Here is a 27,762-nt window from a genome sequence, read left to right on the forward strand (position 1 = left end):
AGCTCCTCCTCCTCCTCTGTTTATACACCACAATGTATGTTCTGTAAAGCAAAACCATCAAAACTCCAAACAGGATTTTTGAAAAGGCAAGGCTGGGCAGGAGCACTTAAACCAATTCATTTATCTGCAAAATCTTGCAAGGATGGTGACAAGAGATTTTCTATTTTGAGTATAAAGTAAGAAAAAAAGGTTTCAATATTCTTATTACATGTGATCCTGGGTAATAACGTTTTCTTAGTAGTGGTCAGTCTACCATACCTTACATTTGTTTGAAATCATGAACTCAGTTATATTGAAGAAAATATTTAAACCTTTTGGCCTTATAATGTCACACCCAGTACACCTGTAATTTCTTGCTTTTTTGTGGCGTACTTTACCTATCTTTCTTTGAAATATATGGTGTAACTGCACATCATAGATTTTTCCCACATCATTTTCTTTAAGATCGGAGACAGCAACACTGTGTGTAACTCATTCCAACTCATTATGGATACCGCTAGTTTAGGAAAAGCAATGTATTTGTCATACATAATGTTTTCTCATCATGGTTAGAAAGGATTAATTTTTCAGAATGAGAGTCACAGCTCAGATGCAACAGTTTTTTGTTTGTCAGAGTAACTCTTGGTGATTATGTGTGACTTCATTAGATGCATCAAGAATTAATAAGATTTAAGTTGTGCAGTCATTACTTATAGAATATATTCAATAATCTAACCTTAGAAATGGCAGGGGATATTAACCATCTCCAATTGTACAGTATGTAAGGGTAGTTTTTTAATTCAGGGTCACGTGCCATTTGATGCCCCTTTATAATATTTTTCATGACAGATCATAAGGTGGCTTTGAAGTAAAGAGCTGTTCTGCACCATGGAGCCTGACCGGGATTGAGATCTGGTGATTGGACAGTCCAAGGTTAGGCTGAGGGGTCTTATCTGAATATCATGACAGATGTCATTCTGCTTGCTGTGTATCACTCATTTCCTGACAGACGCAAGGGTTATCATGATGACTTTGGTTCTGTCTGTCATTGGAAAGAGGTCAGGGAATGCTTACACATACTGTAGGGACTTCACCGTTTCCTAATGGGTAGGCTGCTATGTGCAATTTCCATACATTCAGTATTTTTAGTGAGGTCACATGTCTGGATCACATCATACTTGAAGTAACTGTTTGTTAAATGAATTAGAGGGGAAAACATTTGAAGTATTTTTGCAGGCAATTTATTTGTGCAGATAATCCAGGCTAGGAGTGATTGACTAAGACCTGTGTCCATCATACATAAATACTAACATATGTAGAAAATGCATTTTTATATACAGATACCGCTAAAGACAAATGTGTAAGTGTGGGTAATTTAATAGGTAAAGGAAGTGTACATGTTTGTGCACAAGATCATTTAAATTGATTTGATTTTACACATCCTGACATAAAGTCACAATGCATGAAAAGGGCAAAAAATGTGTATAAAAATCAAGTTACGTTGTGTATAAATGATTTATTTACAACAGAGCCATGCCAGGGCAAGTTCATACTATATCAACCATACAAATTGTGATAATCCCTGTATTATTTTATGGATTTGGACTGAACTACTGAGCTATCCTTGGTCCAAGGATTTCATCCATGTACTTAACAGTATTTATTGCAAGAAACCTAGGAACTGTGTTTTTAAACATGGCTGTGTACTTTAGCTTGTTCCTTGTGCTGCCAAAACACTGTGTGACAAAATACATTGTTTTGTTCATGTTTAATATACTTCCACATAGTTTCCACTTGTGTCAATATGTCATTGGAGGATTTTGAAGACTTATTATAACAGAACACTTTGTAATTTGTAAGCTCTCTGTTCAAGACTAAAAAGATTCAGTTTTATTCTTTAAGTTCAGGACATTCCTTTAAGGCTGGGAATGTAACTGGTTCCTCTTTTCCGGACAGATTTCCAGATTGCAATATGAATTTGCTTGGTTAAAAAAAACGCACACAATATTCTAAATACCATCTTATTAGTACATTGTTCAATTTAAACTGGTTTAAATTCTGTGCTTCTAACTATACTGTACATCCTTACATTTTATGGACTTGAATTGTTTCCCCACATGGTCATGAAGGTGTAAAAGATGTTTGAATTTATCATTTCTTATTGCTAGCTGCATCATCTGCCAAATGTTTGTCCAGTGATGATTTTTATCCATCAACTCTTATGTTTTTTTTTATTAAGCAATTCTCAATCCATCAATCCAGTAGTTTGAGAATTAATCTTTAATGAAGAATTTCTGAAAATATAAACGATATTGTATGCCGTGTATGTATCCGTTACTGTGTATAGTTTGTCAAAGAACTCTAAGAAAACTAAATCTATGTTTTTAAATCCCTAGGATCTTATTTCCATTTAGTTGATCTTCTAGTTTAGTTCTAAAATTCTTACCATAACCTCACATGTAATCAAATCTGAAGTCCTGAAATGGACAATGGGTATGTAATTAAATGGATCCTTTTTTAATGATGGGCACTACGTTATCAGTTCGCGATGGTTGTTTCATAAAGGTGATATACTGTATTTGTCAGAAGAAGGACAAATCATTTCTCAGTAGCTGTAGCAATGCAGGAATAATGCATATAAAAAACAGTTAGCATTATAATTAATATTAGAATCTATATACAGTATACTGTAGTTATGCAGTATATAAATATATAATTAATATTATAATTGATCACAAGTTAATACTATGTAATTTTAGTTTTATTTTGTGTAGGGATGCCTTGGTTTTCATTTGAATATTTATTGAGGCGTTGCTTTTGATAGAAACAAATGTATGCAACTGCTACAGAACTAAATACAATAAATACAATAATTTATTCATCAGACTAGATACATATTACTGAGTTGTTAACTTTATTGTCTTCTTTTTATCAGCCCTTTAGTGTTAAAAGGTATGTTAAAAGAATGTTCAAGGACTGAAATTTCCTTTAGTAGAGGCAACAAAAGGTAAACCTTTCACAGAAAAATTAAAGGACGCAGTTGCTTTCTGTCAGTTCTGTTGTCTTCGGATGTTGTATTTGTGTTCAAAAGTAGCAAATCTCCAGATATAACAGTTTCTAGTGATTTTTCTTCCTCAGGGAGTAAAGTCAATAATAAATCAGCCAGCCTCAGGGTTACAAGAACAAGCTGCTCTTTCATCATTACAGAGTAGGCCCTGTTAGTCAAATGGAGGAACTGGTTTAAAGTGCAAATGAAAAATGTGAAATGGCAGCTAAGAGGCAGACCTCTAGGGATATTTGCTTTCATCCATGTTTTAAGTGGATGTTAATATCTTCTTTTTTAACTTAGGACTGCTTCACAGTCAGCACATTTAAAATCCTTTTATCTGTCATTTTAATCTAACAACCCTTGAAATGTCTTTTCAATGAAGTGTAATGGAGATAAACAATTTCCCTCCAAGGAGGAGCATCTGACATACATTTCCATAGTTTTATTTTTTGTTTCCCCCTGTATTGCTGTAGTTAAATATTTACTTATTATAATTAACATTCTAAGTTAGAACAAAACCTTAATAATAATATTTCTTCCCCAAAGCATCTGAAAGAGGTTCGCATTTTGGAGAGGACCCACTTCTTTCAGTGTTTTCCTGCAGCTTAATAGTACAGTATGATAGAATACACTTTTCCATGGGCAAAAGTACTCGGACACAGTAAATTATTATTTCTGTCATCCTTTGGTTTCTCTTCCAACATGCAAACATCAGCGTCTGAACCTGACAATCTGCTCTTCAATACAAACTACTTTGAGATCATTAAATTGAAACATGTAGCATTTTGGTAGCATTCAGGTCTAATAATTGTGATGGTCCCATGAGGCTTTGTTAACTTAAACATTTGTGATTATCGAAACTTCTGTCACAATTGGCCATGCCTTGCTGCATAGCCTCAGCTTGTAAGAACTGAACTGCAGCAACACCATTCATCTCTGCCTGTGTTCAAGGTTATATCTTAGGCAGAATTTATTTAAGTAGTGTGCAGCAACTCAAAGTTTTATAAACTCCAGGTCAACAAATAGTGTAGAAAAGGTACAATAATACATTTTTCCAAGATCCTTAGAATTGAAGTTGTCATTTATGTTTCTTTTTTCTCTACCTTGTAAATTGTTTTGGATGTTAGCAATAAAATGTGTTTTCGACAGTTTCACATAAGCTGTATCAAGAACGATTTCATGTAAGAAGCACAAACTAGAATAAAATCTAAGGCAAGGGCAATCTTTTAATTACTATTACAGTACAGGGAAAATCTAAATCTTTAGAAAATGGATGGATCTTTTTTATCATTGTACAGTAGTAAAGTAGACAAACTTATTAATATCAGAATTACCTTGCTATACAAACAAAAAAAGGTGATATGGGAATCAAAGATATTAAGGTGAAATGAGGACAACTTATTATTATATAAATGTCTCGACATTTATGAGTGTTAAAACTGAAAAACACTTGATTGTCTCTGGGTCACTAAAAAAGGTTACAAATGAGAAGCTATTCAGCCATTCCCTCTAGATCATTTGGTAGACAGTAGCTGATTGATACAAGGAACACACAGCTGTTTTTTTTTAAAGAAACCTGGTTTTCAGTTTCAACAGCATGTCAAGGTACAGTAGCGTGTAACACTGGCCTTTGTCACAAGGTTAAACCTAGAAACACTATTGAAAGCATTGAATACAACATCATAAAGATATATAAAAATCCTTCAATACAGTATATACTGCATACAAAAATCAAACTGAGAGACAAACCAAGCACCCACCCAGGTTTAAATGAAAAATATGATGTTTTCATTTGAGAAAATGAAAAGCGCATTCTAACCATAACCCTCTCTTAGCCTTTTGTTATTGCCATGGGTAGCCGACCATGGTCTTTTTGAGCCACAGTCCAGTGCATCTTGCCGTTCACCCTTAAATCATCAATTTGTTTAGACCGTTTGTAATAAACATCAATTTGTAAAGACAAAAAAGTGATCAATTTAGTAAATTGATTCAATTCAGTTAAATCAGGAACAGCCATCTATGGTCCAGAAAAGCTTCAGGCTATTGGTGTTTCATTTTGAAATAATCTATACACTACTTAATTGCAAACATAAACCACTTAAATGGTCAAATCAAAATTCCTCTTATTGTTCAATAATTTAAGGGTGAGCAATACAATATGTCAAGAAACTGAAAGTAAAAAAACAAAAATTAAGACTATAAAACATGTGACATCACTGATCTAATCACTATGTAGTGCTATGAGCATTTTTACATCTATTTCAACGACTAAATTAGTGGGGTACAAAAGTGGGGTTATGTACTGTGCTTCACACAACAAAATATTCTACTGCTAAGTTTTTCTTTGTACCATTTTCTCAGAGAAGTAATACTTAGACAGTCTGCAGTTGTAACTGCCTCTGGACTCAGGGTTCTATGTAATAACACAGTAGGCATTGTTATGTAAATTGCTTTTATTTCCATTAAGGTTAGTTGATTCATTAGTTGGAACTGCTAACTACCTATTTTATCGCACATGCTGCCACTAATGATAATGAAAATAATTTAAAGAAAATGAATGTTTTGTGGCTAAAAGGTCTAAGATACAACTCCAGCTTAGATGTGCAGACATATGAAATGAGTGTTAACTGTTGGAATTGAATAGACTTTTTTTCCTCCATTAAAAATTAAAAATTGTCATCTTTCCAGTGGTTATAGCAGCAACATCTTGTGAAATCTATGCTGATATCTGTTTCTGATTACATATTTGTTATGAGCGAATTAATAACTACAGGCAGTGATATGCATAGACCCACTGCAGACTCTCTTGTAACCTGTAAAATCAAACACAGTGATAGTGGAAGTTGTGCTTCAGATATTAATTGAAGTGCAAACTTGAGAATGTTAGAAGCTGAAAACAAGAGGATACCATGGGGCCTACCTTGCCTTCTTCATGATTTACTAGCTTAGTGCATCCAAAGGTTTATCCGGGCATTAATTTAAAGGACCTTGTAGTTTGGACCTCAGCCGTCTGTCTGGGAAATCTTGTCCAGATACCCACCACTCTTTCTGTAAAAAAGTGTTATCTATTCTCCATCCTACATAGATTTTCCTTTAGTTTCTGTGACCCCATGTCCTTGTTTCACTGCTGATGTTTTGAGACATACAGTAAGTAATTCCTTGGTCTAAAATGTTATACTTTATAGGTGCATCAAATCACCTTTGTTCTAGACTAGAAGAAATTTAATTCCTTTAACCTACTGCACCTGCAAACACCAATCCTCTGAGAACATGATTCATACTAATTGTGTTTCTCTGAACTCTATCTTAAGCTAAAATATACAATGTTCTAATGTAATATCTAATGGGCGGTGCGGTGGCTCTGTGGCTAAGGATCTGCACCTGTGGCTGGAAGGATGCCGGTTCATATCCCGTGGCCAGCAGAGGAATCCTACTCTGCTGGGCTCCTGAGCAAGACCCTTAACCCCAACTGCACCAGGGGTGCTGTATAAATGGCTGACCCTGCGCTCTGACCTCAAGCTTCTCTCTCTCCAGCTGTGTGTCTCATGGAGAGCAAGTTTGGGTATGAGGAAAGACAACTTCCTAACACAAGAAATTGTATATGGCCAATAAAGTGATCTTATCTCATCTTAATGTAAAGCTTGAGCATAATCTCCCTTGACTAATTCCACACTCCTTGCAATGTACTCAAGCATTGTTCTCTGGCTTCCCATTGTCTTGATGAGGGCGTGGAAGATTCTACTAATAAAAATCCACATTACCTTCATACAGTATGTGACTTCCTACAGCTCAGAATCACTCATACTGTATAATATATACAGTATATCTAGTGTGTATTCTGACTTTGTATATGGATGATTTTGCAAGCCGTTTTCTTTTGAAAAGTGTCTGCCCACTCCATAAATGCAAGTCTAAATCATTTTGTAATTCCCTAGTTGCTGTTTCTGTTTGTCACTGCCTCTGTATTCATATTATCTGCAAATTCAACTAGTTTGCTAACAAAACTTAAATTTAATTGCTTATTTAGGTCAAAAAGAGCAAAGTTCTACAATGGATGCCAGTGGTACATCACAGCCTACAGTCTCTTATTTGTTCATCTGTTATTAGTCCTTGTACATACTGTATATTACCTTGGATTACTAGGGTTTTTAATTTGTGGGTTATCATTTTATTAGGGACCTTATCTCCAACCTTCTGAAAATCTACTGTACAATTACTGTATTATATCATGTTTGTAGTGGTATCAACTGCCCTTGTTGCCTGTTTTAAAAAAATCTGCTAAATTAGTTAAACAAGATCTCGGAATCTATGTTGGCCATATTCTCAAAAGTGACATGTAAATAATAATTGTAGCACTTGTTCAATGCTACAGTGTGATAGCAAAACAAATGTCATGACTTTGTATGCAAAGGTTGTTATTTGCGCATGTCTCTGCAAAGCATTATGCATGTGATTGTAACATCTTGTGTAGCAGTTACAAAGGGCTTATGAAGCCATTTGCAGCAACATAGAAATAAAGTTTTGCCAATCATTTTATTTTATGGCAATGTTCATGGTACATCTTACAGAGCCATTTTAATAAAACAATCATACAGGTATACAAAAGTTGAAAAATTAAATTATACATTATTGAAAACTATAGTGTTAAAGTGAGTTTTAAGACAAGATTTAAAAGTACTAAGTCTTGCAAGATTTGATGTGGTCTGGGAGATCATTATACAATCTTGAAGCAACAGAGAAGCAAGTACAGTCTCCCATTGCTTTGAGCCTAGTATTGGGAACGAAAAAAAGGGTCAAGTCTAAAGAGCACAATCGATGTGTAGGTGTAGAGAGAGATAACAGTTCACTTATGTTGTCAGAAGCCAAATCCTTCAAGGTGAGCAACAGTATTTTGAATCTTATTCTGAAAGCTACTGTGCAGAGAAGCAAAGTTAAGAAGCTGAATTCAGAACATGCTGCAATTTACTATGAACATGTCTGGATACTCCAACACATACTCACAAAAGTATACATCTGCATCAGACTGCTAGCGATGTGTATTTTTACTACAATGTTGTGACATTAGGAAGAGGCTTGCCTTTGTAAGTATCATAACTAAAGCAAGTGTGCAATATTTTTTAAAGGTGACATGTATGGTTCTGGATAAAAAAGTCTATGAAACCAATTGTTTTGTTTTAAATTTAAAAAATCCCTGTTGTAGACAATTATGTATAATTCAGATTCAGTAATAAATAAAACATAATTATGCACTTCCCACCCCTAGCAATAATGATTGTAAGCAATAATGATTGAGCAATAATGATTGAGACTTGATAGAATGAATGTAAAACATTAAAAAATGTGTTAATACACACATTATTGTATGATAAAAAAACACACAAAACTAATAAGAACTTTTCACCATCTGCTCTTGGTGACTCATAAGACGGTAATGGATGCACTAAAAATATGGAAACTAGAAAGGTCTGCATTACTTATTAACTACTTAGAAGAAACAATCTTGACAACGGAAATTCAGCCAAAATCCTTTTAACCTGTCTCTTTGAGATACAGTATCATTTAACAGTTGTTTGGAATCTCTTCACTGTTTTAGAATTCAATTAAGGAAACTGCTCTATGCTCAAAATTGGGAAGAATGTGTCTAAATTTATCCTTTGGATTTCCACTTGGATATTGGATAGTAAATAGGACATTCAGTGTTTCTTCACTCTCTGACCGTGGTTGTCAAACCAAGTTCCATAAAATCTGTTCTCACTTGTACAGCATAAGTAACTTAGTGGAGATTTTCGCTGTTACACTGATTCTGCTCCATGTCAGTCTGATGCTTGCCCATTCATTGTAGTTCTCAAGTGTTTTTTCCCACTTTACATGTAATATTTATATAAAGGATGTTTATGCTAGATAGTGCATCGTACATTCATGCTTTACTGAGGGTAGTCTCATTTTTCCGATACTAATATTAAAAGTTTAATATCTGAAAGTGCACTAAAAGGGAAAGAAAATCTCAGATTTTTAGAGCACATTTCAGATGTGTTTAAAAGCTTTTCAAATGGCCAATTTATTCGTACTGGAGGGATGCATGTGGTGATAGATCTGTCAATGCTTTCTTTGTGATTACTAAAAAAGACTTTCAGGTGTTTGAATTCCTCTAACTTTAAACGTACAGTGCCTTCATGAAATATTCACCCCCTTGAATTTTTTCACATTTTGTTCCTGTTACACCTCCAGATTTTAACACATTTAAATAATTTTCTCCCTTAAATAACCCAATAAATTCAACACATTTATGAATCATAAAATATTTTTTATTCAAGAACATTCTTTTCTCCAGAATGAAAGACTTACATTTCTCGTTTACAAAAGTATTCACCCCCCCCCCCCCAGTTAATACTTTGTACATAGTCCTTTAGCAGCATTTACACAGGATCCACAACAGGATCAATGTCGATAATTGTTAATGAGGGATTGACAATTCTTCCATTTAGACATGATTTAAATCATAAGATGGCGCTCATCATTGGGAGTAATGCATTAAAAATTCCTAATTTCCTAATTCCAGGAAGCAATTCTTTGTATTTAAATCCTGTTCAAATTAATTTTGTTTCCTTTATTTTGCTGTTGTTTTATTTTATTTTTTACTGTTTCTCACTGACAAGGGAGAAGAAATCTTACTCTGAAATTCTATTGTATCGAACTATTCTGTGTTCTTTAAGATAATCACTTTCAGGACTGTAGTTTAGTTGCTGTATAGGCTAATAGGGATAATGCTATGTGTAGATAAAAAGGGATATTTAAATCCTCTTCTTTGTTATGACTGCATGAAATGCATGTACAACATTTTCGAAATATATTTCATTTATAACAGGAACCAGATGTTTTTCTGAAAAATTGTCAGGAAAAAAAGACTTTTCTCAATTATATTTTAATGTCCAAAAGTCTTGACCCTACGTGAGCATATACAGTAGGTGTCCTTGAACGTGTTTTAACACTACTTGTGTCCATGGAATGAAAGCAACCAATGTGATTCACTAACTTTATTACAAAGCTATACATTTATTAGATGTTCAATCACAAAAACAGGTGAGACTTTACCATATTCAACACAATTTGATCAGACCTTACACTTTTCAGTAGCAGTTATGTACAGTATATAGAGTATGTATTTTTGCCTCCCTTTTTTAGAGTAAGGACATTTAATTTAGTCTTAAATTATTATTTTTTTCCTTAAAAATGTTTTAAACGATTTTAGGTACAGTGTTTGACTTTGCTTCTAAAAGTAAAAGACCCTTCAGGGTGTTCAGTTACATGGAAAATATGGTCTCTTTGGGGTTGGAAGCCTTCAAGCTTGCCTCCTTTTGTAGAACACCCTTAGGTTTATGCATATGAATGTGTATGAACTTCCTAGTGAGTCTTTTTTTATACATGCATACACATTAACATGTATACTTGGCATATAATTGAAAATCTAAATGTTTCAACATGCTGCAATTATTCAGTTTAGTGCTCAGACACATTTAGCACATTATATAAAATTAGAAAGCTTTTCAGCTGATATTAAGATGTGTCAAATGGCGTTTGTTGGCTTTGTGCTTTCTGTAATTTGATAAAAGATAAAACAGTGGTGTTTTATCTGCAGACTATTTTGTAAGGGTTTTTGGTCTTTATAGCACATCACTTATTGAATTTGAACTCAATAACAGATATGCTAAAACATTTCTCAGAGTCTTCAGTTAATGGAGCCATTTTAATTTTTATTTGACAGTATATCGTCCTGGGGGCACGATGATGCAGTGGTTGGCATTGTTGCCTCTTAGCACTGGGGTCCTGGATTCAATTCCTGGAGTTTGTATGTTCTCCCTGTGTTCACTTAGGTTTTCTCTGGGTTTTCAAGTTCCTTCCCACAGTCCGAAGGCATGTTAATAGTTTAATTGGCTCCTGGAAAAATTGGCCCTGGTGTGAGTGTGTGAATGTTTTGTGTCTGTGTGTGTCCTGCGATGAACTGGCATCCCGTCCGAGGTCTATCCCACCTTGCACCCGTAGCTTCCCAGGATAGGCTCCCTCATGACCCTGTTTCAGATAAAGCATTCAGGAAATGGATGGATCATACTGTCAAAAATTTCAGTAGTATATACAGTATGTACAGTATACTTACAATGTAATATGCCTCTGAGAAACTTTGCTATAAGCAAGCACTTAATCTTATCTGGTTCCCTAAATTTCTCAGCATAAAAATATAGGATAACAACAAATGCATAGTTTCAGTTTTTGTATTTTAAGCTGAAATGGGAGGTCTCCTTTAAAGCTTTGAAAAGATTTTACCATGTTTGCTTCCTTTTTTGATTTCAGTGCCTAACAGGCTGGCAGCTATAAGTATGTCCCAAGTGACCAGCATCCGAAACTTGTGACTAGCCATGTCTACAAACATCACCATTCAACTAAGGCATGGCAGAATGACAGATAGTCCTTTCAATATATAGTGACAAATAAATTAGTGCAAAGATGCTTTTCACTGCATACCAGATGTGTTGAGTTCTATCGTATGGAACAGGCAATGAAAAACCGTCGCTGTCCCATCTGTGCATTCTGGGACCATTGGTGCAGTTACTTTTGCTGAACAAAAAAACTGTAAACATTCAGCCTGATTACATACATAATGGAAACCATAAAACACAGGCTGTAAATTAGATCAGATTTAGGTTTATTTTTTGTGAAGCAGACAAAGATAAATGCTAAGAAAAAGTCACAAAGATGTCTGATAGCACTTACTCTAGTGCATAATTACTTTATGTGTTGGGGCATTATATTTTTGATTAGGTCATCAAAAAATTAAATAGTTGAAGTAGGCAGCTGCGTCAGCATGCATAGGCTGCAAAGGAACAAGGTGTCAGCCTAAGAAGGCTCCACAGCAGAAACCTTGTGTTTCTTTTCTTCTCTTTTCAGCATGGAATAAACCTTTACTTGATGATTAAACCTTTACTGGATGATTTTATAAATGGCTATGAGTTATGCAGAGATCAAATGTTGTCTTAAAATACAGAAATTATGTCCTGTGTTTCTTCTTCCGGGTAACCAAAGATTTTCCTGTGCTACCTGTGCTTTATCATTCAATGTCTTTGCCTTCAAATGTGAGGATGATTTCATAATGGTACAGTAACATTTTTAAAGTCTGCAAAATCACATATATTAAAGGAAAATCAAGTTATTACCATTTCTTTGAAAATTTTAATCTGAGCTTTTTTTCTCACAAAACATCAGATCACATTTTACTCTCCTTTGTGTCTGCAGCTCAAGATTGAACCAAGGAGATTTAAGATCACTGAGTGGCATTGCCATCCGTCCCTCTGTTCTTTATGATTAACCTGATCAGCAGATTTTACAGAGCTATTTAACACAGCTGGATGCAGCTCAGGGTGCTCCCACATTGCCAGGATTCTCCCGTCTCCTGCACAGTTGGGGTTTGTGTGGAGTTGTGAGGGGAAGCAATACAGCCAATCTCACCAGTAGCAGTCAGTTGTGTTTAGAACCATCCAGAGTGGACACATTTCTGATCAGTCCGACCAGCTGCTGGTGGAGCATTGACCAGAGAATGGGAGACAAAGAAGGATGCAGTTTTGAGCTTGCTCTATGAGAAACTACACAGCATCCTCTTGGTTACAGCCACTTGCAGTCTAGTTTGTAGATACAGGAAGACAGATAGACAGCACACACATACTGTAGGTTACAACAATTTACATTGCTTTTCGCTATTATTAATGCTTTACATTATCGAGGTAAATTTTGGAGGAATGGAAAGCGAAGTGGATAAAGGATTGCATGGATGGAAACGGAACAGCCATTGCATAGTTACTTGATCCTTTTAGGGCACCTTAACTGTGGGATTTTGCATTTAAGAAAACAGTGGGTGCTGGATGCTTCACTTTTTTTTTTCAAACACAAACATGGAGTTAAAATATGAAATGTTCAGAAATTCTTTTGTAATTCCATCAGTACAATTTTTACTATTGGGATCTTATTTTTATATTTGACTTATGGAGCTAATTCCTTTGGATACAAAAGAAGGAAAAGGAAGTGGTTTCCTTGTTCTGTGTTACTGAATGAAGCAAAGTGCCAACATAAAGCAATTAATTTCATTCTGCAAATGCTTTTTTGAGAGCTCCACATTGTCCTTTGTTGCTTTATCTCATGACTATGTATCATTCACAACCAAATTTCACCTTGTTTTTAAGAAGGTGAATATCATCTCCTGCTTGCCTCCTAAACCTCTTAACAAGACAATCCCTAACATGTAAATACTTTACTTTGTAAATTAGATAAACACAGTAGACTACTTGTTATCATTCTACTACAGCAACAGATAATGCACACAATTCTTGTATGAAGACAATTGTAAATTCCTGAGTCTTGTGGATCAAAGCTTTCATAAATATTAAATAAAAATACTTTATATATCATGCATTAAATCTGTCATTTATCAGTGGGGAAATCATGAGCCGTGAGCCTGTTGCAAAAAAAAAATCTGCGATTAACTGTTTAATGATTGTTATTGCATAGGGTTATTCATGCAAACATGATCAGATGAGCTTTTTGCATCAGAAATCAAATCGCAAGGATGGAAGCATGAAATGTTGCATAAGTGGACTGTTCTACTGTAAAGTATATGTCATGTATGATGGTAGGAGAAGGGTAGGATTTTATGGTTGCAGGTGTAAAAACTGTTTTCTTTCATACAGAAAAATAAAGCATTCAGTTTGTTGCTGCCTTTTTAGCACAGGCTTCTTACAGTATGTACTTAAAGATTTTCAGAAGTAAAAATGTCTTTTTATGTGACGCTGGGACTCGCAAAGCAGTTTGAATGCTTTAAGCTTAAGTTACAACTCCCATTATTTTTTCTTTTAGCTAAATTATTTGAGAGCATTGCCATCATTGTTTGGCACTTTCCCTGTTGACTGCTAGTTCAGAGTCATTATCCAAACATGTTAGCTGAGGCCTCTTATGTTGCACTCATCTTAGTCAAGTATATTTTTTTTACAAGAGCCCTGTCATCCTTTTTGCTATGGAACTGAACATAAACAGCAAAGGTATATTTTCTAATTGACCAAAGGAGCTTGTACATTTTTGTTTCCTCCAATTAAGTCTTTGTAATCTTGCAATGAAGCTTATCAAGAAGACACTCAGTGTTCAAGCACTGCTTTGAAACCGCCTTTGTAGCAAACTTACGATGTCTCCACTTTCCCTCATTTTAAACTAACATTTAATCCAGTTTTGTAATTTTGATAACACTTTTAGCTAATCTCTTGCTTAAGTTTTCTTTGTGCTGTCTACAACTTTAAAGTACTAGAATTAAAATGAGGAGCAATTTTTAAAATTATTTATTGACTTGTCACACATTGTACATTTATGGGATACAGTACTACACCTTATTTAAAACATAATGGGATTTTATAAATAAAATACATTTAAAAATTAGCTTCAGTTAAGCTCTACTGTTCTCCCTTTACTTTCTAACCAATATTGATAATTTTCCAAAATTAATTTTAAAAGAAAGAGAAAACATTATTTTATTTCATATGAGTTGATCTTAATTATGTTCATTGTCTTACCTCCACCTTGATTTGCACCTATAAGATATCCATTACAGTTGCTCTGGAACATGAAGTTTTAAAAATGACCCCTAACACACCTTTTACAATGCTTCATGACAAATAAGGTCAAGCATTTTTGGCCCAATGTATTGCGATACTCAATACAATACCTGGCTTTAAAGATCCATCTCAATTCTGAAGCCTTGTAAAAATTTTGATGTTTTAATCATATAGATTATACAGTAGATGTTGTTCTGTCCTCAAACACAAAAGTGGTAGGATTCCCCTATTTTTGCAAAAGATGCTAAAGATATGTGATGTGAGCGGGCAATAAAGCTGATTGTATCTCATTAATGTCACCATGTGTAGTGCTGTATGATTGGCGATTGCCATCCCCAGTGATAGAATTAAACGGCAGGAGGGATTAGGAATGCTGCCCGTATCCTGTTATGAGCAACCTAAACCACTGGCCTTGGCAAAGATCAAGATAACACATGTAAAGCAGATGGTCCTGCTCTTCTGTCTTCTCTGCCGTTAATCAGGTGCTAAATATCAGTCCGTCTGCTCTTTTACACACCCACATGCCACGCATTACTACCACCTGTTTGCCTGCAACGAGCCTCAACTGTCCAAAGACAGTACAGCAGCTTCGGAATACATTGGTTCATTCCAGTGTAAGAAAAAAAAAATCAGATATTCATAGACTCTAGCGCTCCGCTTCATCTCCATTTTCAGAACTGGAAAGTAGAGCAAAAAAATGCAGGAAAAGAGTTTGTTTTTTTTAATGAAGACTAGAGTTTAACCCTGAAATCATTTGCTTTCATGTTACATCACTACTGTACCTTTTCATTTAATTACAACAAGGTTTGTAATGATTGTTAACACTCCAGGTGAACTCCAGATGAAAATAAAAAATACTTTTTTTTTTATAATGTGAGTGTGTGCATGTCTGTGTGTGCCCTGAGATGGTCTGGGATTCCATTCTGCGCGTATACTGGCTTGTGCCCATTGCTGCGATAGACATTGGCTACCCTGTGGCCCTCGACTGGATAAAGTAGTTAGATATTGGATGAATGTTTATTTGTTGCTTATTTTATTTCTTTTGAAAATATCATAATAGCATCAGAGTTATTTGTTTATAAACTCAGGCTACACTGGACTGTGCTATACTGTATATGACATAATAATAATCCAACAAATATTGCATATCACCCAAACAATCATCTATCCATTTTCTAACCACTTTATCCAATACAGAGTCGATCCACCCCTGAAATTGGGCCCAGGGCCCCAGCTCTGTGAAGGAACACTGCTAACCACTGTGCCACCATGCTATCTCCGAAACACTACAATACAATATCATACTATTGTATGGAAAATACATTCATTTAGTGCTTGCTTTATTTCTTTTGATAGTAGCATCAAAATTATGTGTTTGTAAACTCAGTCTACACTGGAGATTGTATAATATTATATATCACATAATAAGACAATATCAATATCGCAAAGATATCACTCAATCCTTTTTTTTAAATTTAGCTGTTTTAGTAGCTACAGTACGTCAAATGCATATGATGAAGTTTAATGCATTAATCAGAGTGCAGACTGAAGCGTTGATATGCATTTTAGAAATGAGAGTTTTTTTCCCCTCCTGTGACTTCCACCAAAGCTTAATACTCAGTCCAGAGTAGAGGTAAGTCAACGGCTCTTCCCTAATGTTTTAGTGTCTCAAGTTATTCATTTGACCCATTTGTTATGTTGATCTGTGGGGAAATCTGATGGGGCTCATTGCCTTCTTTAGTACTGGTAGAAGGAGAGGGAGCTTATCCTCTCTAATAATTTGTACTGGCACCCTCCTGGGAGTGTGATTGTCCGCCATGTTTACGAGTCTAACCCAGATTTCTATTTTCTTTTGCTGAGGGAAATAAATTACTCTGTCCTCTCTCCCCCAGTTCTAGGAGGTCCGGTGTGTTGAGGGAAAAATATATTCGTATACTGCTATTGTAGCTTAGTCTAGAAATAAACTGCACATAAATTCAGCAAGCGTGCAGCCTGAGTGATTTTATAACAGACGTAAGTTACACCAGTCAGGTGTGTCTTGAAAAGATTTTGTAAGTACTATGCTACGGTTAGGTTCTCCTTGGAATGTTTTGCAAGAATTTCCAAGTAACTTAATCCAAAATCAGGTAAAATTTTGATTGATTTATATTTGTCTGCCCTTTATGAAGCTTATATTTTCACACAGGTGAACTGCAAGTATTTCCGTTCATATGTATTTGTGAGATTTCATTTTTGTTTATATTCCTCTAGATAAAGGATATTGCAAACTATTTATGAAATATGTTTGGCAAAAAATAAACACCATTCTAAAATATTTACTTAACAAGATCTGTACAGTGTAAGTGATTGATTAACCGGATTGTCCATGCCTTCAAACAAATGGCAAAGGTCCTCAGTCCTATTTAACAGTGTGTAGGATGAGACACCAGTCCCCTAGGACTATCAGGAGTGTTCAACTCCCCACAGCAGCAGATGATCCCCTTTGATTTAGGGCTTTGTTGTTTTCTTAGCTATGCAAGATGAGTGCTATGAGATATCCATAATGTAATTTTAAATTTTGGGTCAGTTTCTTGTCATTAAAACCTTAATTCCTGACATACCATCAAAGGAACAGTCTCAACGTCTTCTGTTGTGATCCATTTTAATTGAGCACCCAGTGCTCTCTCTCTCTAATGGACTCTGTATATCTCTATAAAATGAATCTACAACAATGTTCAAAAGAGATTTCTCATTAGAAGTACATTGAAACAATAAAACAATGAAAATGTATGAAATCTTTCACAAAACTAAGAGCAAGGTTAAAGAATGGCATACCCAGAAGTGTCTTCTTGTGCTCTTCAAACTATGAAAAAAAGTTTAATTGGAAACCTGATGATTGTGTCATTGGAATTTACAGTATGTAATTAACAATGACTAACCAGGTTTCATATTTATAATATCTTACATGTTTTCTACTTAGATCTGAAATGCAAATTTTCAGGCCCTCATTGCCCTCATTGGCTCCCATCACTAAAGAATACATTAATTGTAAGGCATGCTCTGCATTAATAGGATGTTTGTTTAGCATATTTGCCATTGGTCTGAGTAAAGGAAAAATGTTTCTCCTTGAACAGATTAGTGAAAAGCCCTGTTTATACAATCAGCTTTGCAAACACACTGATCTTATTAACACATTCCTTTTGCAGTTACTATTGCTTTTTAAACATGAGTGACTACACAGTACAAATAATTGATTAACGCACAATGACTTTAATTCAAATATACAATGAGAAAATTGCATGCCATGGTTGTCATTTACCCAGAGAGCCATGTAGACATATAGTAGAATTATTTTACTGATCCCCAAGGAATGGAAAAGGTCAAAATGTTTGTTAATGTGACCAGCACAGACAATATTATACTTTAACTTATGAAACGTTATGGCAAGGGGGGGGGAGGGGTAAACGTAGTATCTGTTACATGTATCAAAATAAAAAGGAGGTAACCACACCTTTCTTTATCCAATCATACAACAGGGCTACATTGTAAAAAATGCCTGGTTAATTCTGTTATGATTTTTGTTTGTCATCAATCCAATCACAACAATGAAAGAACATTTTAAAAACACTTTGTGGTTTCTTCAAGGAGGAATATTCCTGAGTACAGTGATATAAACTGCAAACTGTAAAATCCTGCATTCATAGAGTGCACTGGTTTTTCCCTCCCTCCAAAGGCATGATGACAAGGTGAATTGGTATATCTAAATTGTCACTGTATCAGTTTGTTTGGTGGGTGTGTACTGCAACAGACTCGTGTCCCACCTATGCAGTAGTCTAGCTTCCTTTTTTTAATATCAGGTATTCTATAGTCTCAACAGCAAAAACATTGTGTTCCTTCTTTGTTTTCTGCATGGAATTAGCTCTAAAGTTCCATTAATATTTTACCCATTACTGAAAGGCTTTATTTAACATGCTATGATAATTGTTATAGTCAACAAAGCAGTTTTAAAATGTTCTGTGGATGCTTTTGCATAGACTGCAATCAAACCACTCAAACTAAATAATTATGCTAAATTTGTAAACTGAGCCTTCTCATTAAAATGTGATCTTTAAAGACCTTAACAATGTACAAGTATTGCAACAAAGATCTTTTTTTTCCCCCCACAGTCATCTGAAAGCACTTCAAGCTTCATAAATCTGAATGATGAAACTGTCTAGGATTACTGTTTTTTTACTGGAGTGAAAAACTCAGTTAAAAAAGCACAAATATAAAAGAAAAAGTAATCCACATTTCAAATTTAATAAACCAGAAGAAGGAATTGAGTACTTAAAACAATTTCCTCCTTATAATTTAGAAGTGATTTAAGCACAATCCCCAGAACACTGTTGCTTTGTGGTAACGTAATAAATCACACTATATATCAGGTGTGAATAAACTGATAATACCTTCACAGTTTTTCTGCAAGTACTCCCCCTCAAAGTAAATGTCAAAAATATGTTCCTCCTTTCAAACAGAATTAAAAAGCTCTCGAGATCTGGTTTCGCAGGACTGAATTTGATTTTTACATCGAGCGATTTGTAATCTAATGGAGAACAACATAAGTATTTCCAATTTAAAGAAAATCCATTCCTGCCCTGTGCTGCTCTTCTCATATTGCTTTCTTATGTTATATCGGTGAGAGAATGCCAACTCTGGACACACACTGTAACCACCTTGTAATACTTTTAGAGATCCCCATATTGAAGCAGTTAGGAAAGTAATAGCTGTAACTGAAAAGAAGTGACATTCAGTCATAGAGATTGCATTCTAGCTCATGGCAATAAAAAAATATATATACTGGACTACTGAACTGTGTTAGTGATACACTGAGAGGGCCATATTTACTAACCAGTTACAGCTGCTCTGTGCATACCCTTGCTTCTTTTTTGATTAAAGGAAAGTGAAGAGAAAGCTTTACATTTACATATTAGTTAATTTTTGAAAGTTTTGAAGTGTACTCCTGCTTTCAGAAGCAAGATCTATTTTTTTAGGATCCAATCATTAAGGTCAGTGCAATTAAAACTTATGCCTCCTTCTGTAATGGTGTCCTTTTTCTAACCCAGTCATTCTTTGATCTTGGTAATACTGCAATATACGTATTTTGTTTTACTTTCCTGTTCTTTTTAGACCTGATATTTTTTAATATTAAAACAGATTTACAATCTTAGGCATTCAGAACCATTCCCATTAAGCTCTACGGGGGGGAAAAAATGCTTCTTAAAAATCTTGATGATGGTCAGTGCAATTAAAACTTATGCCTCCTTCTGTAATGGTGTCCTTTTTCTAACCCAGTCATTCTTTGATCTTGGTAATACTGCAATATACGTATTTTGTTTTACTTTCCTGTTCTTTTTAGACCTGATATTTTTTAATATTAAAACAGATTTACAATCTTAGGCATTCAGAACCATTCCCATTAAGCTCTACGGGGGGGAAAAAATGCTTCTTAAAAATCTTGATGATGATCAATTGGGTGAATTTAATTAAAAAAAATAGAGAGCAATATTCAAGTTTTTAATACTACGTTTTTTGTTGCAGAGAAAATAAAAAAGTATATTTAGTATTCACACATAATGCTATAGCACACACATTCAGTTAATAGAGAAAAATCAATTTCAAGTGAAGTGGTAATTAAGACAAGGTTTCTCATAAAAACTGCCCTGACAGTATGTATTTAGGGTTGCACCTGACTAAGGGGAAGAAGGACTAGGGAGAGAGATAGGAAACAGTATTCAGTGAATCTGGGACAGAACCCTAATCTTTCTGTTGTGATGTGTCTGACAGCAAACAATAGCAATCCTAATAAAAGCACAAATGGTTACGTGCAAAGATTCTGCTGACTCATTCTTCAAAGCTCACTGAGAAGGAAGATACAGTATGACAGATCTCTTAAGACATACATCTCTTAAGGAGCTGGACAGAGGAGTAAGTTCAAGTTTAATCAGCTGGTTGGAAGAGCATAGACAGAAGCGGCCTGATCAACTAAACTAAGAGGTTTTAGTTTTGTTGTCACCATCTTTCTAGTTTTTACAGTTCAAATATTTAAGCACAGGTATTAACACAAAACATCCTGTATACTGTTCGGGGTGATTATGTTATCACTTTTGTTTAACATGTTCTTGAATTTAATGTTTGGTTTAATGTCTGTACAGTGCTGGGGAAAATTACTTTAAAAAAGTAATCCATTCCATTTAAAAGTCATTGTATGTAATCGATTACTTTTTAAATGAATAAGAAGTAGGAGGAAATTGCTTTTAAGACATAAGGTAGAAGTACACATAGAAACTATGCAAATGACTTGGATCAATGTATGTGATTACTAAAGTTTTTGTGAAAGTAAAAAGTAATCCCTTACACAAGTTACTGTTAAAAGAATACTATATCAACACGCCTAATAAATCCAGGAAAAGCTCATCAGGAGAGCAAGCTCTGTCATTGGGTCTGACCTGGACCCCTTGGAGGTAGTGGCTGAGAGGAGAATGATGTCCAAACTAGAGGCCGTCATGGACAACTTCTCCCATCCCCTCTATGACAGGCTTGCAGAAATGAAGAGCACGTTCAGCAATAGACTGATTCATCCACGGTGCGTCAGGGAGCGCTACAGGAGGTCATTCTTGCCTTCTGCCATAAGACTGTACAACGCATCCACCTTGCGTCTGGGCAGAGGCAACATCGACAGTGACCTGTTTCTGGACTGAACGCGTCTACACATCTACTGCTACATCTGTTCTCTTTCTTTTTCTTTTTCCCGTTTACAACCGTTTTTTGTGCAATATGCCAGGGACCTGTGCAATACATGTATATCTATATTTATATCTGTATTTACATTCATATGTGTGATACGATTTTTCTGTGTACTGTTCTGTTCTAGTTTGTTCTTTGTGTGTCCGGACTGTGAGTAACTCTTGTATTGTATTTTATGTATTGTACTATTATTATATAATTCGTTACACTGTGGCTGTGTTGTCTGTGTTAAGCTGCTGTTGCACTGCAATTTCCCTCACGGGATCAATAAAGTATCTATCTAAAAGGCAGCAATATCCTGAACCGATAATCCTGCTTCAATTAGAAAGTGGGGCTCACAGCTATCTCTAGCCCGAACTGCCCTATCGGTTGCTTGACATCCACCATTCCTCCCAAAGTGATCCACTGCAACATTTGCTCTTTCTGGGTTTTCTTTTTACTACTTTGGACCCTGATCATCTTGCTGTGTTCACTACCTCACACTCCTGGAAATCTCCTTTGAGGTCTCTGAAAATCTGGTTGTTTTAGGCAACAGAAGACCTGTACAATGTTATGTGTACAGGTCCAGAGCCTTTACAGGTAATGAGGACTCCCCTCCACCACCACCAATGTGCAGGATCCACCTGGATGATTTGACAGAACCTGTGAAACTCTTTGACAAGCCTAGGATGCTTAAAACAGACAGATTTATGGTTTTATATTTGAAACTTATAACATGAAGTTAATAAAAACTGGGATGGAATAAAAGGATAATAATAATAATAATTGCTTACACTTATATAGCGCTTTTCTGGACACTCCACTCAAAGCGCTTTACAGGTAATGGGGTCTCCCCTCCACCACCACCAATGTGCAGCATCCACCTGGATGATGCGACAGCAGCCATAGTACGCCAGAACGCTCACCACACATCAGCTATTAGTGGGGAGGAGGGCAGAGAGTAATGAAGCCAATTCATAGAGGGGGATTATTAGGAGGCCATGATTGGTAAAGGCCAATGGGAAATTTGGCCAGGACGCCGGGGTTACACCCCAACTCTTTTCGAGAAACGCCCTGGGATTTTTAATGATCACAGAGAGTCAGGACCTCAGTTTTACATCTCATCCGAAGGACGGCGCCTGTTTACAGTATAGTGTCCCCGTCACTATACTGGGGCATTAGGACCCACACAGACCGCAGGGTGAGCGCCCCCTGCTGGCCCCACTAACACCTCTTCCAGCAGCAACCTTAGTTTTTCCCAGGAGGTCTCTCATCCAGGTACTGACCAGGCTCACACCTGCTTAGCTTCAGTGGGTTGCCAGTTGTGAGTTGCAGGGTGATATGGCTATAGTATACAGTATACTATAGTAGTTCAGGTGTGTAGCTGCGTCAGCATGTTTAGGCTGCAAAGGAACAAGTAATAGGTTTATTCCATGCTGAAAAAAAGAAGACATTGTGTTTTCTTTCTTCTTTTTTTCAGCATGGAATAAACCTATTACTTGTTCCTTTGTATACTGTAGTATATACAGTACAGTAGTACATTCGAAATAATGTTCAGAACTGTGCAACTAAGTTACTGTGCCTGTTTGCGACTTGGTGCCCCTATTGATCTGTTAGCAAATCAGTGTTGTTGATATTTGTCTCCTCAAACATGTAAACTCAGCTGCCACAAGAGAAACACAATGAACACTGCTTGCATCAAATGTTTTTTTCATCTCTCGGTCAAAGTCTTCTTGAAAGTTTTGAAATGACAATTTTTGTTCAGCTGCAGCCGATACCATCAGTCGGTGAGGAAACTGCAGACTTTTTTTTTTTGGTATGTCAGATAAATGTTAATACTCCTTTTAAACTTCACAGTTCCAAATGACTACACTATTGGAAAGCCATAGAGTAGACATAATTTATTTTAATATTCAGTCCTTCTGTTTGAACAGGCTTTCAGATGTACAATGTGGTGGTAAGAGTAAGCCATCAAAATATACTACTATATAAAGGTTAGATTTAAAGCATGTACAATAAATTATTAATTACAGTATGCTACAATATGACTCTGTTAGAAAGTTGTAAATTTGCAGCATCTGGCTTCTTCTCTGTTTTCTGACACACAGGTTGTACTGTATCTGCTTAAGCATGCTGCATTCAGATGTCAAGAAATGAGTCTTGTATCAACTGCTTTACCTTAGTTGTACCTTTCATTGGTAGGCTAATGTCATATTTGTTTTAAGTAAGTAGAGAAAAGCATTAGAACTCTGTGGACCTGATCACTTAACTGAAGATGTTGACTAAGTAGGAAGAACCCAAGGCAGGAAGATATAATAAAAAATACATTAAAGAATTGTAAAGCTTATAAAAGTCTTTGCCCAAGAGAAAAAATTAACATCATTGTTTTTTTTTTTGCTGTAACTACTTTTTCCTGTCGTTTATGTTGTTGTCAGTGCTTGTTCTAACTGAGCATGAAGTTTATCTATTACGGTTCAAAAGATATCCAAATCACAGGATTAAAAATTTAGAGACACTGCTGTTCTAACCATTAGCTGCTACTCCCTTCATTTAACAGCTTCTAAGACATCCAAAGCAATTCCAATTAATAGCAAGTGTAGATACCACAGCAAGCAGCTCCTTTAGAGTTTTATCCTTAAATGTGGTATTTAATCTTGCAATCTGTCCTTTAAACACGATAGTTTGTTGCTTAATTTTGATAATTGTTGCTTAATTTTCTTCCAAATTAAGTGTCAGAGTATAGAAACTACTGATGTTTTTCCAATAGAAAAATTAATTTAAAAAGCATCATGTCACAACTAAATAAATATTACTGTAGATGAGTTGAAGTCTGTTTTATTCCCAGTTGACACTTGCTCTCGATATTAGGAATGTGCTGTAGTACTGTACCAGTATAAGCATTTAGCATTATCATAACTAAATCTAGAACCAAATTATGTATGTACAGATCATAGTATAACTAGAGTCTATTAAATGTGTTTAAGGCTCTTTATTCAGTAAAAAAAACAATTGGCATTTTTTCATGTTTTAATGTGCTTTTTTATATTATTAACAAGTTAACAAGTACACAATGAAGTGTTTTAGCCCATTAAGTTTTTCCATATAGGAAAACGCTGATTAGGCAGAATTGCAGATTTGAAGAATTGCTCCAAATGCATTCCTAAGAAATACTGAGCTCTTTTCATTTTCAAATTAATTTTATGTTAATTAAGTTTTTAATTTAGGTACCTGGTGAACATTCTTTCTCTCAAAGTCACCCAAAAAGACATTGTTGTGCTTTGGGTTTTTTATCATTTTTCTCTCTTTGACTCTCTGAATACACTCCGAGGCACTGATTGAATGATTATTTTTTCAAACATTATTAGTAGCTGGTTTTTCCTTCAAAACTTTTATTAAACACATAAAATCCCCTTTGTGTTTGTCGGTTATCAACTAGTCATTGTGATCTTTCTAATTAAACTTGTCAACATCACACTTTAAATAGACTTCATGGCTTCAATCATGTTATTTGTCTTTCAGATAAAGGAGCCCAGTGTAAGAGTAAACATTCATTTTTATCTCTGCTATTGACAGAGACATGAAAAAGGCACATAGTTTAAGAATAAACTGTGAGCAATAAACAAATCCTTCAACAGGTGATATATTGTGTAGCGTGTCAGAGGCCATATGCTTACCACTGAACCCTCTCATCCTTGTCAGAAATGAATTGGCATTTTTGTTTTTATCACTTTTCCTTCTCTTGCTGGATAGTCAGACCATTAAAACTATTGATCATTAAGAAATGTTCAGATCTGAAGGAGCTAATTAAGGATCCGTTCAGCCTGTCAATTTCATTCTGTCTGCGTCAAAACCACTGAACCGAGCAACATCCTTAATAGGAACCTGTACTGCAAACAACAAGAAGACAGGTGCAAGCAAAGCAGTCTGAAAAGAGAACTAGGGACTTCTTTGTAAACCTCTGCTTTATAGCTGTTTAAACCACATTTTATAGCAGAAATTCTAGCCTATTTTATGTCAAACATTTTGAATAGGGAGTCTATAAAGTATTCAGTTTAGTTCTCTCACTCAGAATAGAAAAAGATTACTCTTGAGTTGTCCTACTTTATGCCATGTTTTTTTCCCGTTTACCCCTTTTCATTTTGATCAATGATGGTGTAATTTAGGTGCCCTCAAGATTGATGTTTATCAGGCCAGTTGTTTATTATAATGTCTATAATTAATAAACGCGCCTGCAAAAGATGTTTTGTAGCAGAATACTTCATACTTTGTATCAGAAACACTTGATTAACAAAGCTGCTTAGCTGAGTCACTAATACTGCTGTGAAATGGACATTAAAATTGACAAAAATGTCTGTACATTTTAGTAACAATAAATAACTAAGTAAATAATACGTATATAGCACTTTACATGTCTAAGCAACTGCAAGTGCCTTGCATGAACTACGTTTTGACTGTGATGGTTATTTGGAATTATTTACCATGTCAATCTGTAGACTCTAGTATACTGGAGCCTTTTAAAAACCAGTTAGATCATGAGTGAGCATCATTTAGATTACCAGTGAAGCTAAGTAAGATGGGCCTAATAGACCTTATTCATGTTTATATTCATGAGAACATTCTGTTATCTTGACAGCTGTCATGACATCTTCACAGAGTCATGGCACATATTATAGTAAAATGATCATATGCAAATATGGTTGTCTTGCTTTCAGGTACAGCTTCTCACTAGTCTGTTTTGTTTTTGTCAGGTGTCTGATGTTAACATCAAATTTGTAGTTCAGACACTTAATTTTATTCGTTCTTATAACTATAAATAAAGAAGTCAACCAGTCTTGATAATTTTTTCACAATAAATGGAGTTTATGCCGAAAGTTCAGGAGGGATGACAACAACCAAGCTTAATCGTACTCAGCTGTCAGTAATTAGTTATCCCTCAGCCAAGCAGGTTAAGCCAATATCCGCACCATAATAGTCCATCACGCTTTGATCTTGAGAGTTGTCGTTCCTAGTGAAAAGAAGTTACACAGTATTTTGGAAAAAGTAAGATATCAACAAAAGTATTTCTAATTGTGTTTCTTACTTTTTTTCTTTACAGAGAGAGTCAGTATGTTATCTGCTTTCATTGGTCCTTTCAAATATTTGAGCCCTGGAACTACAACCACAGAAGATGAAGACACTTTAAGTAAGTTATCCTTCCACTTTTTTTTTTGTGAATGATGACTGATGTGGGCTAAAACATCAGTTATCACTTTTAAATAAAGTGGGCATTACATTAAAAGCTCACAGGACTTCAAAAGTCAAAAGGGTGGAAAAAGTCTTAAATGACACAAACAAAATTTAAAAAATTATTTATAAATCAGTCTCTTTTCTAAATAAAAAACAACCTAACAAAACAAAACGCTTTTGCAATTATCCCCTGGAAGCCCAATTGAGGAGCAAATTATTATTCTCTTCCATACATGGTAAAAATGTATGCTTGATTTGTTACACATTAATATAGATTGCTCTCTGTATTAGTATCTTGCATTTGTCAACATTCCTATACACTGACAGCTGGAAACCTCCCAGAGCTTCATCAAATGATCTGACCTTATTCAGTTGTCTGTGAAACAAAAATCTATTTCCCTTTCTTTGGATTAACGCAGATCATTTTCCTTGTTGCTTGCTGTTTTATTGTCAGTATTCTATTGATTTTTCTAGCAGTGTGCTGAATATTTAATGAAACAGTTTAAGTATTTAAATACCGTGTTTGTGGCAGGTATTGATTTTTTCTTTTCTAAATGCTCTTGCCTAAATTATTATAGTAGTGCAGTGTTTATTGGGCTAGAAGGTCAAAACCATAATTTAAAGACACTTTTTCACAATGTTGTTGTAAGAATAGGTTTTCTTTTTATTTTAATTACTCTTTTCAAGCTAAGACCTGGTTTGTTACTGCTTTTGTGTATTTTGGCCTTCAAAATGTGAAAACTGAAATGAGATTAATAGAAAATAATATCGCTTAGTAGTAATGAGACAGTATTACACTTCTTTCCAAACCTAAAACTATAACCAGGTCCTTAAATATTTATTTTTTGTATATTTATTTTCTAGTGTTCATTCCACAATATTCTGGTACTGCTTTTACAGCTGATGGGATCGAGGTTCCCATTTGCAAGTCTTAATGTTTTCACTCCATGTTGTTCTTAATTTGCAGATTGTCATTTCAGTTTTGTACCTTTTGTAAATTCTGGAATTAATATAAGACTAATGGATCGTAACGGTAAAGAGTAAATGGCCCAGATGAATGAATTTAAGAATATACAGTAAGCGGTATTACAATTAGAATTAAGGTTAATTATTTTTGTCCCATTC

General features: G+C 35.1%; 1 protein-coding gene across 1 annotated transcript in view; it reads left to right on the top strand.

The window, feature by feature from the left end:
• The window catches only part of adarb2 (adenosine deaminase RNA specific B2 (inactive)), a 217,291-nt gene that overhangs the window by 111,447 nt on the left and 78,082 nt on the right, over positions 1-27,762 (top strand). The window contains exon 2 of the mRNA XM_088643780.1: positions 26,507-26,593. Coding sequence (XP_088499906.1) covers positions 26,507-26,593 — 87 coding nt within the window. The remainder of the gene's footprint in view (positions 1-26,506; positions 26,594-27,762) is intronic.

This window comes from Lepisosteus platostomus, chromosome 8 (assembly GCF_059453375.1).
Source record: "Lepisosteus platostomus isolate fLepPlt1 chromosome 8, fLepPlt1.hap1, whole genome shotgun sequence".
Lineage (NCBI taxonomy): Eukaryota > Metazoa > Chordata > Actinopteri > Semionotiformes > Lepisosteidae > Lepisosteus > Lepisosteus platostomus.